This window comes from Balaenoptera ricei, chromosome 9 (genome assembly GCF_028023285.1).
Source record: "Balaenoptera ricei isolate mBalRic1 chromosome 9, mBalRic1.hap2, whole genome shotgun sequence".
Taxonomy (NCBI): domain Eukaryota; kingdom Metazoa; phylum Chordata; class Mammalia; order Artiodactyla; family Balaenopteridae; genus Balaenoptera; species Balaenoptera ricei.
In genome coordinates, this window is record NC_082647.1 from 63,158,011 (window position 1) to 63,176,274 (window position 18,264).

General features: G+C 39.4%; 1 protein-coding gene across 6 annotated transcripts in view; it reads left to right on the top strand.

The window, feature by feature from the left end:
- Nucleotides 1–18,264, top strand: part of NXPH1 (neurexophilin 1) — a 412,663-nt gene that overhangs the window by 101,586 nt on the left and 292,813 nt on the right. For all 6 annotated transcript variants that reach the window (XR_009504866.1, XM_059932806.1, XM_059932804.1 and 3 more), the window contains one exon: nucleotides 12,619–12,683. Coding sequence is in view for 3 of the 6 variants with exons in the window: in XM_059932804.1 (XP_059788787.1) it covers nucleotides 12,619–12,683 (65 nt within the window). In the remaining 3 variants the exon portion in view is untranslated. The remainder of the gene's footprint in view (nucleotides 1–12,618; nucleotides 12,684–18,264) is intronic.

Consider the following 18,264-nt stretch of genomic DNA (forward strand, 5'->3'; position numbering starts at 1 on the left):
ATGTTAATAATGTACCCTTAGTATAATGGGATTCAAAATGACACTACTTTTGTGTTCTTTATCTCCCAAACCTGTAACCCCAGTCTAATCCTGAAGAAAATAAACAAATTCAAATAGAAGGACAATTTTCAATATACCTCATAATCGTCAAGGTCATTAAAAACAAGGGAAGTCTGAGAAACTGTTACAGTCAAGAGGCGCCTACGGAGACACGACAACTAAATGTTATCTAGTATATTTTATGGGATCGTGGAACAGAAAAAGGACACTAGTGGAAAAGCCAGTGAAATTTGAACAAAGTGTGTGTAGTTCATAGTAATGCACTGACGTTAGTTCTTTAGTTGTGACGAAGGTACCATAGTTGTATGTAAAATGTCACCTTTGCTGTACCCTAGCAAGTGATTGATAAGTTCCTTCTTGAACCTTCCAAGCCACAAATTGAGGGAGCCTGTTCCAGCTTTGGTCAGCTCTGAAGATTAGATTATTCACTCTTCATTCCCAATCATCCATTCAATTAGGACTGGTTGTGCACCTTAAGACCTCCTGCTAGGGCATTAAGGTACATCAGTAAAGAAAATGAATGTGGCTTCTGCCCTCCAGGGGTGATTAGAAAGTGCATGCCTTCAATAAGCAGACATCCATTTCCACGCAGTATTTACCCAGTGATCCTAGTTCTGCCTGTTTTGGTGCCACAAAGTATATAGAGAATCTCTCTTGCTCAAAATAATCTTCAAATATAGGAAGGCAATGACCATGCTTCCTCTGAATTTGCTCCAGACAAAATGCCCTCTCTCCCTTCAATATTTTCTCAAATATACAGTTTTGGTTTTCCTCTAAATCCTGTTTGTCTTCCAGTTTTTTCATATTCTTCTTGGGGTATGGAGTTCAGAATAATTTTAACCACTACTATGTACCTAGTCTGCTAGTTGTGTGACATACTTTCACAAACTGTTTATTTTTGATAACCCCCAAAGCTGATATTGTCACCTCATGTTACCGATGAGAAACTGGTACCTTGGTTAAGGACATTAATTCATTTACAAATGAATTTATTGAGGAACTACTTTGTACCAGACCCTCTTCAAAGTGATGGGGATAAAACAGTGAATAAAGCAGATTAAGTCTCTGCCTAATGGAGTTTATTATTCTAGAGCAGCCATGGGCCAAATCCAGCACCTGCCACCTGTTTTTGTGAATAAAGTTTTATTGGAACACAGCCCCACTCTTTGTTAACATATTGCCAATGGCTCCTTTCCCCTATAATAGCAGAGTTGAGAAGTTGTGACAGAGACACACATGACCCGCAAAGCCAGTAATATTTACTATCTGGGCTTTTATAGAAAAAGTTTGCTCACCCATATTCTAAGGAGATTTGAGAGTATGGGGGATGGTGCTTAGGCATCAAAGGAGAGAGAAAAAAATAAAGAATTATATGTCAGATGTGATAGATGCAGTGGAGAACAATAAAGCTGGGAAAGGGAGACGGCAAGTGCAACAGTGGTGTGTGTGTGTGTGTGTGTGTGTGATGGAATTTAGGATGCGAGAGGAACTCTTGGAAATGGTGACATGGGAGTAAAGACCCAGGGGCACTGAGGGAGTAGACACAGAGGGTATGTAGGAGAGGGACGTCCGGCCAGAGGGAAGTGCAAAGACCCTGAGGTGGGAGAGAGTGTTCCTAGGCTTGAGGAACAGCGGCTGGAAAAGAGAACCCAAGGGAGGAGGAGAGTGGTAGGAGATGCGAACAGAAGCGGAGGTGGTACAGGGCCTGCATGCAGTGGGGCCATATAACTTCTCCGGCTCCCCTGCTGGCTGATGTGGTAGTCAAGAGAAGATTGGGCAGAGGAGCTAGGTGATGGGACCATAATGTAAACGATTGTTCTGGCTGCTGCGCTGAGGACAGACTGAGGAAGGGCAAGAGCAGAAGCAGTCAGTAGGTGACTACGTGGATTCAGGCAGCAGATGATGGTGGCTCAGACACAGTCACACAGAGTGAGGGACAAAGCAGGACTGTGGCCCCAGATCTACTTTACCCCAGAGCCCAGGCTCCGCCAAACATAGATTCTAATCACAGAACCTGATACTTTAGTCCTGGGTCATGTAAGGCAGCATTTACCTGCAAAAAATCTAACTTCCTCGTGGATTCTCTGTGTCCTGTCAGGAGAGCTGTGTGACTCTAAGAGATGAATCCATAATAATAAGATAATTGAGGGGCTAGATAAAAACTGTGGGCAGTGCTCATTAGTTCTTCTGAGTCAGAGTAGGGACACTCATGAACATAATTAAAGTTCTGAAGCACAGTTTCTAAAAAAAAAAAAAGGGACATATATACACACTCACAATATTTTGCATACATTTTTAGGGTGTTTACTACCTCTGCCTCTAGGATTTAATATTGAGAACTGATTGCTTTGGGGTTATCTAAATCAGAGCACTGGCTATAAAGTGAGAATTCGAGGTTCAGCAAGAAGGGAAGATGGCACTTCACTGAGTGAGTGGGGAGATATGTGGGCACATGTGAACCTTATGGCATCTTTAAAGTTAGCCTGGATGTATCTCCTATTGTACTGACACGAAATGATATATTTATTCATCATTTTTCAAAACATAAAGGTATTAGTTTTATAAAACATTATAAATTTTCTTTGGTACAAAATAAATGTCCCTTTTGAAATACTTATTTAAAAGCTGAGTACAAGGCTCTCTCCTTGAGCATCAAATGCCTTTGTCATATTTCTGCTCCCATTTATATTTTGTAAATGAAGAAATTAAAGCAGTTTTACAGGGAACTTAGATTCTTCTCCATTCATGGACTTGACTGAAAATGGGAAAAAAAGGCCATTCAGGCCGAAATGATGAGCTTTCTCCTTCCTCCTTTGTTACCTGACCAGAGTTGCACAGAAATGTTGGCTTTTCCATGTGCTGACTAAGCTAGTTTACTAGCCTGGCGTGCATCTGGATTTGAAAGATCCAGACTGCAATTCTATTTCCTTAGACAATACTTTTTATCTGACTCAATCCTAGCATTTCTTATCTAGAAGCAAGGACATTTTTCTGGTTGTTGGATTACTTTGATAAAGAGATTTGAGGAAGAGAAAACCAGAACAAGAATAATAGGATATTTTCTCAAGGCACATGCAGACACCATCTCATTCCCATGTATGTTCAAGTAGAACAAGATTTTTTTTTTCCTTAGTTGGAGTTATTCTGCGATATACGTTACATATTTGACACTTGGAGTGGATCAATTTTTAAACATCACCTTTCCTCTATATGACAAAATTATTTTCAGTAATTATCATGACATAAAATTAGAGATCTGTAGCTTTAATCCATAAGGATAGTGCTTAAAACTTTACCTCTAAGTGGTCTTCTGTCCAGCTGTTGGTTTAGGATGATTTCTGGTTACCTGATGCTGATCATAATACAACACAATTCTGCCTCAAGGATGTTGCCACACCAGCTTCTAGTGAATCTTTCACACAAGGCAGTTTTTTGAGCACTAAAAAGAAGAGATCTGGGACTTTGTTAAACTTACAGAATAGACTATATGAATAGTTTTGGATTTGCTTGCTAATGACTATTTAACAAATGTCTGTATGTGTGGCATAATTTGATCTGAGACATGGTTTCATTATAATTTGGTAATGAGGTTGTGGGAGCGTAGTTGTCACCCACCTTAACCTTCTTTTGTGGCCACTATTTATAATAACAAGAACCTGAGAGTGTTCTCAACCAATTTTTAAAAATTCATTTCATGAAAATTAGGTATTCAACGGTCACCCTTTTTTTCATGTTTCGTTGGCTCTTTCTGTAAACACAGCAATTATATGTGTAGATCTTCCACTCTGAAACGCTAAAATGAATCAATTATTAAGTGGCTTACCTCTATCAAAAACAAGGTCAATCTTATAACTGCATTGGTTTGCTAGGAAGCAATGGTGATTAGGCTAGGCGTTTATCAATGGGAATGAACCCCAAAGGTGTAAAAGACTTTGAATTCAACAAAAATGACAAGAGCCCTTCAGCAATTTTAAAGTACTAAAATAAAAGAATGAAAATACCTTGACTATAAGATTTCAAAATCAAGCTATGAAGTCTTCCTGTTTCCTTTTATTTGGGGTGTGAGGATTCCTTTGTAAGAAATTTTAGTTTGGTTTAATAGGTGAGCCGCGCTACAGCAATATGTGGAAAACACTAGGTGGCGCTAGAGGACTGTAATAATTGACCGCAATTAGAGCCCTTTGCAAATCCCACCACTGTCAGAACCAAGAGGAGTGTGAAATTTTACATTAAAGACTGATGCAAATGATCAGCTTTCTTTCTCCTCTGACTATGGCTTAGCTCACTAAAAATCCAAGTTCAGTTTTGTCATGAGTGAAATAGAATTTATGCAGTGCTCACTGGGCATTAACTTTTCAAAACAAACTACACTATAGAAACAACATTCCTTTGTTTGGATGCTCCCATTTTCAAATTTTGTTGATCCTTAAAGTCATGGTCTTAGTTTGCTTAACAGTCATCAACTCACTGTAAACCATCCACATGAAAATACTACTTGATAGTCATCTCTCCAATGACTGACAGTTTCCTTTCCTTATTTTGTGCAGCTTTTTTTTTTTTTTTTTAATTTAAAGGGTCACAGTAAATCTTGGAGCATAGCAGAGCATATGATGAAAGATGAAGGCTGTTCCTTCATCCTCCACTTGCTTATGTTGTAAAAAAGAATGAAAAATGTCTGCTGCATAAGCTGATCTTCGTGTTTCATCTTGACTCTTCAACAGGAAAATCCATTTCATAATCATTTCATTGAGGGTGTTTTTGTCCATTTTCATTGAAAGATATCCACTTTCTGGAAGTCAATTAAGATTTGGCAAAAGAGAAAATAGTACACAGGGTTAATCATTATTACATTTCTATTCTCTTTTTGAAAATGATAAAAGAAAGCATATACCTAGTGTTTCAATCAGCTTATTTGTCAAATTCTTCTGCAATATTTGGAAAGGTTCTCTCTCATTAATTAATTCTGAAACTTAAGATACAAGGTAGAAATAGTAAACTTGAGATTTAAAATATAAAGATACATAGTCTAAAGATAAAATAATATCTTAGTATAGTCAAATAGAATATCAGTTTCACAAAATTAACACACATCTAATATAGTTCATCTTATTTTGAATTGTAGAAGCTAAAATCCAATATTTCTACATTGCAGATTCACAATTTATCATGATATAAAATGAGAAAAATAATATACAGTTAAATTTAAGTTAAATTATTCCAATTTTATATTTCTTTGTCAAAGATAATTTTAAAAATTAAAAATTAGCACTTCGGTTTTATATACAACTCCTTAGAAGATCTCAATGTAACTTCAAGTTTTGGGACAGATGACGATTTTAGGATATAAGCTACAGATTGAGGGTCTCTTGGGCAGGCACTTGGGATGCCGAGTGAACTCCTTGACTGCCATAAGGAGTTGGTCCATCTCATCAGAGAATGTATTTCCTTCATAGCATCGTATGTGGCCATGTAAATTTTCCTTCTTAGTTTTTTTTTTTTTTCCTTAGAGCCCATGACCAAAAGTAAGGCAAATAAGATTGCCAGACTTTTGTTGCTAACCTTGAAGGATTCAATAATGTTGGGATAGTTGTTAGTAATTATTCATTCAGATCTCTAATGGAGCCCCAATGACCTAAGAGGGTTAAGAAAGCTTTCAAAATTCACAAGAGTTCCCATACTGGGGAAGTAAAAGGAACATTTAAGAACTATATTTCAGGTGTGCAGTTCATATTAGGCTCAGAAATCACTTGCTTAATAAACTTTTTCTTTTTTATTAAGTGTATTTTTTTTTAACATCTTTATTGAAGTATAATTGCTTTACAATGGTGTGTTAGTTTCTGCTTTTTTATTTTTGGTTCCATTGGGTCTTCATTGCTGTGTGCAGGCTTTCTCTAGTTGTGGCGAGTGGGGACTACTCTTCGTTGCGATGTGTAGGCTTCTAATCACAGTGGCTTCTCTTGTTGCGGAGCATGGGCTCTAGGCGCACGGGTTTCAGTAGTTGTGGCTCTCGGGCTCTAGAGCACAGCTCAGTAGTTGTGGTGCACGGGTTTAGTTGCTCCACAGCATGTGGGATTTTCCTGGACCAGGGCTCGAACCGGTGTCCCCTGAATTGGCAGGCGGATTCTTAACCACTGTGCCACAAGGGAAGTCCCTAAACTATTCTTTGATTTTTCTCTTAAGATCAGAAATCTGAGAGGAAGTTCTTGTGGCAAAAAGAAGTCCACTCCAAAGAGGAAATGTATTCCCAGAGAACATTTTAATCCTGATTTTCAGAAACTCAGACTTGTAAATCATTACTGTTTGAGCCAGTAGTAGTTTGATAAGCTTTCAAGGTGGAAAGGATCAAAAGCAGGAAGTTGTTAAAGAGCTGTTTTGTTGATATTTTATTAAGTTAAATTATCAAACCAATTGTAAGACTACTGGTTCATATGTTATTAAAGAGGAAAAAATAGAATTAAAGAATTATAATTTCGTTGAAAAACATTTAGCAAAACATCTTCAATTCTAAGTGAAAAGGCTTGGAAAACAAATTTGAATTAGGTATCAGGTAGTTTTATATTTTTATTTAGGAAGCAACTATGGTGGAAAGAGGAAAGGACTGGATTCTAAAGTTGGAGATTTTGGTCCCATGTCTTGGTATAACCTTGGGCAGGTCAACCTCTTTAAGACTATTGCATCATAGTCTTATAAAATATATACTACCAACATCCTATGGCTCTTGAGAGGATTAAAGAAGATAATGTATGATGTATGAAATAATTGTTCAGTGTAAAGCCCTTTTCATCCATCCATCCATCCATCCATCCATCCATTGTTTATTTACTCATTCTAACATATATTAATCCTTCATTAAGTGTCTTCATGTGTGGCTCTATTTTCTCACTTGATTTTTCATTGATCCTGAAAGTGCCATTTGATCGGTAGAATAAACAATGCTAAGCTTGATCTAAGATTTTTTTTAAGTGGAAGGTATATAAAAATAGAATTTTTGAATCCAGTAGATAGTGCAAGATACATCATGATGTTGAGGTACAGATGATAAGCCTAAAATCTGGAGTAACTATATGTTAAAGCAAAGAGCACCAAAAGACGAGATTAGGGTTCTTTCTTGGTTAGTTTCAGAGAGTAGAAAAGCCCTTGGGATGGAGCAGGAATTTCCAGACAAGGGTAATATTATAGTTAAAATGGCATGTAAAAATAATTCCTCTTTTCAGGATATGGTCTATAAATTATCCTGACTGAAACAGAGGGCTATATAAGAAAATGCTGAAAGATACATTTTGGGTAGAACCATTTCATGAAGGTCCCTAAAGGTCAGAATGAGGATCAGAAATTTGACCTACAATCTGCTTAAAATTATAATCAGGCAGAAGAGTTAGAAAAGGCGGCAGAGAATGCCATTAGAGAAATATTTATGTAGTTCATCATATATTTTCGAATACTCACTGTAGGCACAGAATTGTGCAAAGCCCTGAGGGGGGTTGTTGCAGATGTAGAAGGAGTTATTGATCCTCTCCACTAAGAGCTTCCAAATTAGTTAGAAAGAAGGTATAAACTAATGAGGAGTTAAGTATCACTGAGGGTGAGATATGATAAAATGCCAAAATGAGCAGACTGGTACTAGATGGTACAGAGAGACTCAGGGAGAAGGAAATTAAGAGAGGTGAAGAACGAGTGGTTCTTGCATCTTGCATCTTGCACGAGTGGTCTATACTCTCTGTGTACACTCTCTCTCTTTACATTTCTTTGTTGAATCTACTCCACTCAGCTTCCCCCTCATCCACCCACTGAAACTGCTCTTGCCAAGGTCACCAAAGATTTCCATATTTCTAAATTCAGTGGTCATTTCCAATCTTACTTGACTTATCAAAGCATTTGCTTGAGTTGCCTACTTCTCTTTCTTGGCTTCCTCCTACATCACTGAGTGCTCCCTCTCAGTCTGCTTCCCTGGACCCACCCCACACCTGACCTCTTAACAATGAAGTGCTCAAGGACTCTTTTCTTCTTCATCTACACTGATTCCCTTGATGATCTCATGTCTGTAAATACCTTCTATATAAATAGTATCTAAATTTATATTTTCAGCCCCAAAATTTCCCCTGAATTCTTTTTTTTTTTTGATTTATTTTCTTTATTTTTTTGGCTGCGTCAGGTCTTAGTTGTGGCATGTGGGATCTTCATTGAGGCATGCGGGATCTTTTGTTGCAGCGCGGGCTCTTCACTGTGGCACTTGAGTTTCTCTCTAGCTGTGGCAGGCGGGTTTTTCTCTTTCTAGTTGTGGCGTGCGGACTCCAGGGCGCATGGGCTCTGTAGTTTGCGGCACGTGGACTCTCTAGTTGAGGCGCGCGAGCCCAGTAGTTGTGGCGCGTGGGCTTAGTTGCCCTGCGGCGTGTGGGATCTTAACTTCCCGACCAGGGATTGAACCTGCATCCCTTGCACAGGAAGGCAGATTCTTTACCACTGGACCACCAGGGAAGTCCCTCCCCTGAATTCTTGACTCATAATATCAATACATCCACATGGATGTCTAATATACATCTCAAAATTAACATGTTAACATGTCTGAAACTCAGCTGTCAATTTTTCTTCTCCCTCTGCCTTACTTTCTTCTCTCACAGTCTTCTTCATATTAATCAGGGTACTGAGGGCAAAAACCTGGAGACGACAGTGTGTCTCATTTTCCACATTCAATCCATCAGCAAATTATGTCATCTTTCCCTTCAAAATATATTCAGAATTGGTTCTTTTTTCACCACTTCTACCACAACCCATGTCACCGAGTCATCATTGCCTCTTGCTTGGATTATTGCAACGGTCCCTAACTGTTCTTCCTGATTCCCCTCTTTCTCCCCTTAAAGGTGTTTTTGACATGGTATCTAGAATAATCTCATTAAAATGTCAGTCAGATGTGTCACTTCTTTGCTCAATGTAAGAGCGTTCTGTAAGGACTTATGAAGCCAAATCCTTCCAATGCCTTTCAGATGCTACTCAAATTTGTCACCTCTGACCTCATCTCTTTGCCATCTCTTCCTGGCTCACTCTTCCCCAGACACATTGGCATTCTTGCTGTTCCTCTAATATATGAGGTTGTACTTCTTTCTCAGCTTTTTTCGCTTGCCGTTCCTTATGCCCAGAAAGCTCTTACTCCAAATATCTTCATGGCTTACTCCTTCACCTCCTTCAATCTTTACTCAATTGTCATCTTTTCCTGAGGCTTCAGCAGTCCTTAATTGCTACCACAAGAGGTTCAGATGTCATCCTGTGAGATAGAGTTTTAAAATTCCAATCCATCTGCTTCTAGAGTAAGGTTTCTCAAAGTGTATTCTTCTGACAGGGTTCGTCAGGATCGCCTGGATGCTGTTAAAATGCATCCTTTTCAGGGTCAAAGCCCAGACCAATAAATTGTAATTGAAAGTGGGGCCGGTAATGCACATTTTAATAACCTCCTCCAGGTGAAAATTAAGCAAACTAAGGTTTGGAAACTACTGTCTTACAGTATCCTGGACAGTTATCTAGGATTGCTTGGGGATGGAACAAAGGAGAGGAGGTGGAGTGGAGAGTCTACAGATGCGGATCTAAGCAATCTCTCCCAGACTCAACCAGGGAAGCTTTGAGTTTCTGTTTTACTTACCATGTGTCTGAGTGAGGATTCTCTTGAAGAAATGGTTTATTGGAAAAAATAAGTGAACACATAAAATAGCCCTCTCTATATATGGGAAAATAAAAGAAATTTTATTTATTTATTTATTTTTGGTGTGCAATGGAATAACAGGGCAAATGTGTTATTTAAGAAATAATCCGGGGACTTCCCTGGTGGCACAGTGGTTAAGAATCTGCCTGCCAATGCAGGGGACACAGGTTTGAGCCCTGGTCCGGGAAGATCCCACATGCCGCGGAGCAACTAAGCCAGTGTGCCACAACTACTAAAGCCCGCGGGCCTAGAGCCCATGCTCTGCAACAAGAGAAGCCACTGCAATGAGAAGCCCGCACAGCAGTGCAGACCCAACGCAGCCAAAAACAGATTTAAAAGTAAATAAATAAATAAATTTAACTAAAAATAGGAAAGCTTTAAAAAAAAAAAAAAGAAATAATCTGGAGGTGGTATAAGGAATTTATTCCATGCATCAGGCAAATATTTATTAAGCATCTATTACGTGTTTGGCACCATATTAGGTGCTGGGAGTACAAAGGTGAATAAGGCATAGTCCCTACCATTATGGTGCTCACAGTAGTGAGATTAATGGGACTTGGGAAAGACTGTAGCCAGGGAAAACATTTTAGAAGGCGGCTGTCCAGATATGAGATGATGAAGATCTAGATCTAGATCTAGACCACTCTTGATCTATAGTGGTCGTAAGGAGGTGGGTGAAAGAGATATTCTGAAGGAAGACGTGATAAGATAATGTGCATGACTGATCTATGAGACATACACGAAAACAGTGAGAGCTAATTCTGAGGTTTAAAGGCTGTGTGCAAAGAAAACTTGGGTGTCACTAATGAAAGTAGGGTAACTGTGAATAGGACTTTGTGTGTGTGCTGGGGGCGTGTTGGGAGTATTAGTGAGTTTACTCTTGTACATTTAGTGTCAGACAACTGTAGGACATTTGAATGACGATACCCTCTGGTTGCTGAAGATGTTAGGCTGTAGTTTAGGTTCAAAGGGGAGGCTTGAAACTAGAAAACTGACAGTTTGGGGAGAGTTACTCAGAGGAACCAGCAGAGGAGACAAAAAGGAACACTCAGAGAGGCTGAAAAGAAACCTGAGAAGGATGGTTTTGTGGAGAATTGATGATGTAAAAATTGAGAAAGGCTATTGAATTCAGTTAAATGTAGGCTACAGGTTACTTTAGAGCCCTATCAATGCAGGGATGGAAATATGATTCAGGGGTGCTTAGTGAGACCTCAGAGATCATGAAGCAGGAGCCACAGGTGACTATGATGTCAGGAATTTAACTGTGATGGGAAAAAGTGCTAGTGTATTTTCTTGACCACGGGCTTCGCAGTTCTCCTTTCTGCCAGATTCATTCAGAAGCTCAGAGCCATAAAGCCAAGAGTCCTATTTTCCTATGGGTCTAGTTAATCCCATTTACCAGATCCAAAGCTGGTGGTAGTTATGATAAGGTGTTCATTTTCCTTTCTTGAACTCCCCTCTCTCTAACTCCCCTTCTCTCATTTATCTGGTGCTAAAGGTGGAGGGGTTAAGGCAGGGTCTGATACTACTGAAATGTGATACAGGATTTGCGATGTATTAATGCAGAATGAAACTAGAATTTATGGACATCTGGGGATTTTGGGGTACCATGTCATGCTTGGCCCTGGAAATGAGAAGGGTTAATGAGTCAGTCATAGAGTAATCCATTCAGACTAAATTTCTCATTAGCCCCTGGTTCTGAGAAGAATGTTAGAGGGTGTTTAGGGTGAGGGAGCTTCTGTCTTTGGTCCTAAGCCTCCCACTCTGGTCCTATTCCTTTCACTCATTTCACCAGGCTGAGATTTGCCTGAAATTTTTTCCAATTATGCATATTTGAGCACTTCATAGATGAAGACTTGCTATTCCAGAGCCTCTGATGTGCTCTCTTGCAAGAGGTACACTAGGCTGTTTTCTGGACACTGTGCTTTCCAAGTGTGGCTGAAAGCTCAGCTCAATCCAGTTCAAGGTAGGCAAGGGGTACAAAAGTGAATGACACGGTCCAGTAGAGAAGATTTAAACAGCATGGTGTAAATGATTAATAATATGTTTTGGTGTACATATCTCTGAGAAAAGTGGAGAGGATGAAGGGTGATCTCTGAACAGAGGTATATAGGAAGATTAAGAGTTCATATAGGGGTTGAATTGAGAGAATTCAAAGCAAAGGAAAGAAGGTGCAGAGGCCCCAGGTTGAGACATACAGTTGTGTATTTAGAAGTTCTAAGGATTCTGTAACTGATGAATGTGAAGTATGAAGTCAAGCAGGGGCCAGGGGGCAGGAGATGGAGATGGATGAGTGGACAGAGGCCTGCTCAAAAGCAGTGTTCTGTGCTGAGCTAAGGAGTTTGACTTGATTCTATAAGCAGTGGGAAGTTGTGAAAAGATTTAAACAAGTGTGTGATGTGGACACATTTTTGTTGTAGCTTTATGGTGGCACGGAAGAGGGCATCTGTATGGAGGTAGAAACTCAAAAGGCTGAGACCAGTTAGAAGGCCATGGCCATAGACCAGATGACTGATGATATGAACCTGAGTCAGTAGCAGGAGTAGAAACAGAGAAGGGAGGAGAGATATGAGAGATAATTAGGTAAAAAACTGAGAGGTGCTGGTATTTTATTTTTGATGTGTAGGAAACAAAAAGATGGCATAAAGACATCTAATTCTTAGGTTTTCAGTGAAGTAGTGGTGTCACCAATTAATCAGCTTTGACCATGATAATGCTGTAAAACAAATAATCCCCAAATATTGATGATTAAACAACAAATATTTATTTCTTACTTTTGGATCTGCGGGGCTACAAGTCAGCTATGGTGGCTGTGATCCAGATCACGGGTCAGGTTCTGGTCTGCTTCATGTGTTTTTTCATTTCAGGACCCATGCTGAAGGACGCAGCTTTTACCTGGTGTCTGCTATTCTTCTGCTGGCTAGAGGATCAGGTAGGAACATGCTATACCTCTTGAAGGCTCTGATTAGGATTAAAAGGAATCCTAAAGATGGATTTCCTAGGAAGTAAGGAGAGAAAGAAAGAAAGAAAGAAAGAAAGAAAGGAAGGAAGAAAAGGGAAGAGAAAAAGAGGAAAATTTGCATATATGGGGAGGTATAGTCCTCCATTTCAATGAGAGGTCACTTGGCAAAGGGCATGGGCTTAATCATATTATAAGTAGAGAACTCCAGAATCTGTCACACCAACTAACAGGATATGCATGTAACATAGTGATATAATGTGTTCAGCTTTAGGCATGCTAATTCTAAGTATCTCTAGGACATCTATCTCTAGGACATACAGACAATTGAATAGTTGGGTCAAGAAAAATATCAGAGCTGGACTTATGAACCTGTTGGTCATTGGGTGTTAAGTAAAAAATAAAACTGTGGAAATAGGCAGAATTGTCTAATCAGAGTGAAAAGAGACAAAGAGAGTTACTGATGGAGACTTGAGAAGCACGAGTGTTTAATATATGAAGGTGAGCAGCATGTAGATAATCTGAGAAGGAATGGTTAGAGGGTTAGTTGAAAAATTTGGAGAGAGGATGGTGGTACTGACTAGAGAAGAGATTTACGAGATGGAGGGGGTGGGAATGAATGGTCCAGTGATGCTGAGATTTGTTTTAAGTTGGCCTCCATGGAGAACCAGTGTGAAGAAGGAGATCTTATCTAACCTGAGAGGTTTCCTTTTAAAACTAAATTGCAGATTGACGCTCACAGAATCACTAGGGAAACAGTGGATAATGTAAATAGAACCCAGGGTATGGTCCCTGGTACTCAGTAAATGGTAGGCATTATTATCCTATTGAAATCTATGGAGCTTGGAGAAATTACTACCAGTTTAATACAAAATTTGATGTTAGACCATTTTGCTTTGAATTTTATCAAAAGCATTTTATTATTAGAGCCAGAGGAAGCAGAAAAATGTAATATTTTGTGATTTTTATGGCATAACCTTGAAGTTAATTATGGTGAAATTCTGGTGTAGTTGTTTTCATTAATTTGATGTTAAAAAGGGAAATTGAGAGAGTTGTTGCATCCCTGTGATATCTCTTATTTAAAAGATGTCTAATCCAAGACATTCTTATCATTAGGATCTTAGGGCTGACGGGGCCATTTGTTCCCTGCCTGTATAAATCACCTTGTTTTTAGTTCTGTCTTTATATTGCCAAATCAGAATAAAAGCTGAAAAAACATGTATGTTTCAAAATATCCACATACTTTAGATTATGGAGATGAAATATGCATTTTCAGACTTGCTTCTGATTTTCAGGTAACCACAGAGCTTGCAGTTTTTTCCTCATAATTTCTTCCATTTCAACGTGGTTCAGAGTCCTAGTGTTCTTCCTGGATGAAAGCATATACTGTATTTCACTTTGTTAACAGAACACTGGTTACCAAGTTTTTTATCTTTAATGATTCTGCTTTAGAGAACCGTCAATTAATAATCCTTGGAGGGACCACCATGAAGAGTTTCTGTAATTAGATTATAATGTGAAGGTTTGCTTAGTCACAGTATTTTTAAAAATTTTTAATTATGATTTTTGGACGATGACCCCAATCTTCCCATCTTTTACATTCAACTGCCTTTTTAAATTTAGCTATTTATTTATTTATTTATTTATTTATTTTTGGCTGCGTTGTGTCTTCGTTGCTGCGCTTGGTCTTTCTCTAGTTGTGGTGAGTGGGGACTACTCTTTGTTGTGTTGCGCGGGCTCTAGGCACGTGAGCTTCAGTAGTTGTGGCACACGGGCTCAGTAGTTGTGGCTCACGGGCTCTAGAGTGTAGCCTCCATAGTTGTGGTGCACGGGCTTAGTTGCTCCGTGGCATATGGGATCTTCCCAGACCAGGGCTCGAACCCGTGTCCCCTGCATTGGCAGGCAATTCTTGACCACTACGCCACCAGGGAAGTCCCTCAACCGCGTTTTTAACGCTGATTTTCTTCAATTTCTCTTGTTGTGTTCATTTTCTTTTTAAAGTCTGTGAGTATAATTAAAACTACCCTACCTTTGAGAACCTTCTGTCCTCACCTAGCAGAATAAATGAAATATGGTTACAAAGACTGAGCATATAAATTACCTCTAGAAGAAGAAAATGCCTTCTATGTAAAGCTTTTTGATTCCCTTTAAATTTATTTATTTTTAAATTCCAGAGCTTGTCGGCTATTTTTTCTCTCTAGTCCAATGATCTTGTTATTAAAGCATTCTTGTAAAGGTAATTTAGCACACATGGCTCATAGTTATTAACCAAGTTCTACTACATTCAAATATCAAATCACTTTGCAGATGATACTTCCTTCCTTCCACTAGCAAAATATCTTGGGGTGTGGAGGGGCCTGGGGGTTCTTAATTGTCCTGAGTGACATTCAAGAATTCTGCAAAAGTAGTGGAAATGGCTTTGGGTCTTTTAAATAAATATTCATATGTATAATAAAGATGCCACTCTGAGTGTAGAGTCTCATAAATCAATGACATCAAAAACATGTGCAGAACAATTTATATGAAAAATTATATAATTAATACAATAGAGCCAACCTTTGACCTAGAAGAAAGGGTATGAGGATGGGGCAGAGAAGGAATGTCCCCAAAAGGCCTTGAACTCAAACCTACAAACACGCTTGACTTAAAATCTTTGAAATGCACTGAACAGAATATATTCTTTTAAATTATTAATATTTTTGAAAATCATAATACATTATAAAATTGTTATTTGTGAAGTAAATTTTTTAAACCTGAGATGACTTCACATTTAATCATACAAAAACAAAATAAAGTTATTTTAGAACTGGAAGGCACTTTAGACATCATCTAACCCTACTTTCTCATTATATAGGGGAGGGTTCTGAGGTCAGGGGAATCTTCAGGTACTTTCCCAAGGTCATACCACATGTAAATACCAGGTTATACTGTGGTCAAGGCAGACAGATAATGCATGCTTTGTAAGTTTTTGGCACTATTAGGGGAAAAATAGGTACAATGCACTTACTATGTACAAAGTGATTTAATTTGGCCTGCAGCTTAAGCAAGACCACAGCTGGGTGCTTCATAACAACATATTTACTTGGATTTTGGGTAAAAGATGATGGTATTCATGCATTTTAAAGACAGGTTCATTTTAGGGCAGAGTTTTGTAGAACTCAAAATTAATCTCTTTCTTGCTTCTTCCCAGCCCCAAGATAATTCAAACTTTTAACTCCTGTCCTCCTTCTCCCACTCAGAAAAAGAGAATCATACAAATGAACTGAAACAAATCAACCAAAACAGCTAATTACAGTTAACAGGATTATCATTTTATTTCACATGAATTCTAATTTTAATTTATTCTGGTTTTAATTATCAGGAAATTTGTTTAGTATCACTGTTTCCTTTTTGAGGTCAGCCCATTTTAGTTCTTTTAAAAATATATTTCTTGGAGATAAGCATATATTATTGCTTTATAATATTCAGTTCAGATTGGATCAGGTAGATTGGGGAAAAGCCAAGGGCAGAGGACTGTGTTTTACTGTGGCTATAATTCATGCTAAATTTATATGTGTATGAAATTTTATCACACAAAATTTAGAGAGTGATTTCTGAAAGGATTCTCAACACGACTAAAGTCTGAAAAAAATGGCATGAGTACTATACTTCTTAAAGATAATCACACTTTTGTTCTATCCTGGTAAGGCTGATTGTGGATGAATTCTAAGAGTGCATTTTAGAGTAGCGTACTACTTTAAACAGAAGAACGTATGAGAATCATGCCCTTAATGTTTTTAGTTCTTTTTAAAGCAAATGATAGGAAAGAAGGAAGGTGAAGCAGCCATCCTTCTTTCCCCTACCCCCACTCCACCAACGTTACGTTATTAAAATTGGAGAGGTTTAGCAGAAACAATAATAAGTTTTTCATTGTTACTTGGCTTCGTGTCCTTTTCTGATTGAGTACTACAGGAAATGAAGACTCCTACAAAGAGACAAAAATGACAATCCACTGTTGTTTCATATCCCAGGCCAAGGGTCTTGTAGGATCCATGAGAGTTGAATGTCAGGGCAGAAGGTCTCAGGTCATTACCATCAAAAGCTCTTTGGCACCCTGTGTCATAGAACAAAGTGTCAGACCAGTTCCCATTACTAGGTGCCTGTGGTGCTTTTCTTCAATAATCAGTCCCATTCAGACAGAGATTTTAAGTTCCTTGATCGTCTTTCTGTTTCACAAGCAGTAATTTTTTAAGGCTAAATGGCCCTAGAGGAAGAATGTTTTTGAAGTAAGGTTTAGAAAAAGAACTTGTTCTATCCCGAAGCTGGCCTGATTCTTTCTCCTTTTTCCCTAAGGGTCAGATGCAAGTTCAGCTCGGAGGGCACCAAACTTGGGCCTGTGGGCAGAGGGCAGCATTCACTCCAGCTCCACATGCCAGCAGCGGAGGGCTGGGAGCTAATGTACAAGTGGGGATCAATTTTAGGGTGGCTTGCTGAATCCCAAAGGGTGGAATCAGACAAAGCTTCCTTTGCCCTACTTTGACCCTCAGCCTCAGATATGGGTACTTTTTTTTTTTCTTCTTGAAACTTTTTAAGAGTGTGAAAAACCTGGGAAGTGAAGATAGCCAAGATAACATTGCAACTATGCTCTATATAAATGTGTATTTTTTTCTAAAGTGCATTTTCAGAGTCCCAATTAGAAAATGTGCTTCACTGCTTTACTCTGCATATGCCCCCATGAATTCCAGGAGGTCACAGAGGCAGAGTATGACTTTGGAGATTAGAAGAGCTTGCTCTTTGAAGAGCTATTTTTAGCTTGGAAGGGAGCGTGTAGGCCTGGAAGTGCCTGGCAGGTATGTCCTACAGTGGGGATCTAAATTGGAGGTCTGATTCCAGGCCAAGGTCTCAGCAAGGCTCCTTCTGCATTTGCTCTAGCAAAGGGTGGTTCTGCTGATTGTCACTGCTCTGTTGGGGAGTGGGGGTTACCAGCTTTCCCTCGGGGAACTCAACCTGTGGTTGGGGGAGACCCTCTTGTGTAGAGGGTACATTGTGTCTGGGCCCCGACTGACCTGAGCAGAAACACTAGAGCCTGAGGTGTCCAATAGCCATGCTGGAGGAAAGGACTCCCCAGGACTCATTGAAAATCACAGTTCTATTTTGATGGTCACTAACTGGGGCTCCTGAGATAAATTTCAAACCAACACTTATATAGAATTGCCATCCCGCAGAGTGCACAATTCCAGGCCAGGCACTAGCGAAGGGCAGGCTTGGAGAGGTAACAGGTGAGGTAGGAGGAAGAAAAATGTCCGCTCCGACATGTGGACTGAGTCTGGACCCGTTCAGGAGATTCTGGCCTCCCCGCCGGCAGAGAGGGCCTGGTCCCGGGATCTCACCGGATACGGGTGAAGCTGGCCTGAGGGTTGTGTGATGGACAGGGTGAAGGGGAGAAGACAAGGACAAGGTCTGAGAGGGAATGGCGAGGGTGAGATAGAGACACAGATATACAGAGACGGAGAGGGTCAGAAATCCTGAGAGAGACACAGAAAGAGGTAGAAAGACGCCGAGGGACAGGCATGGA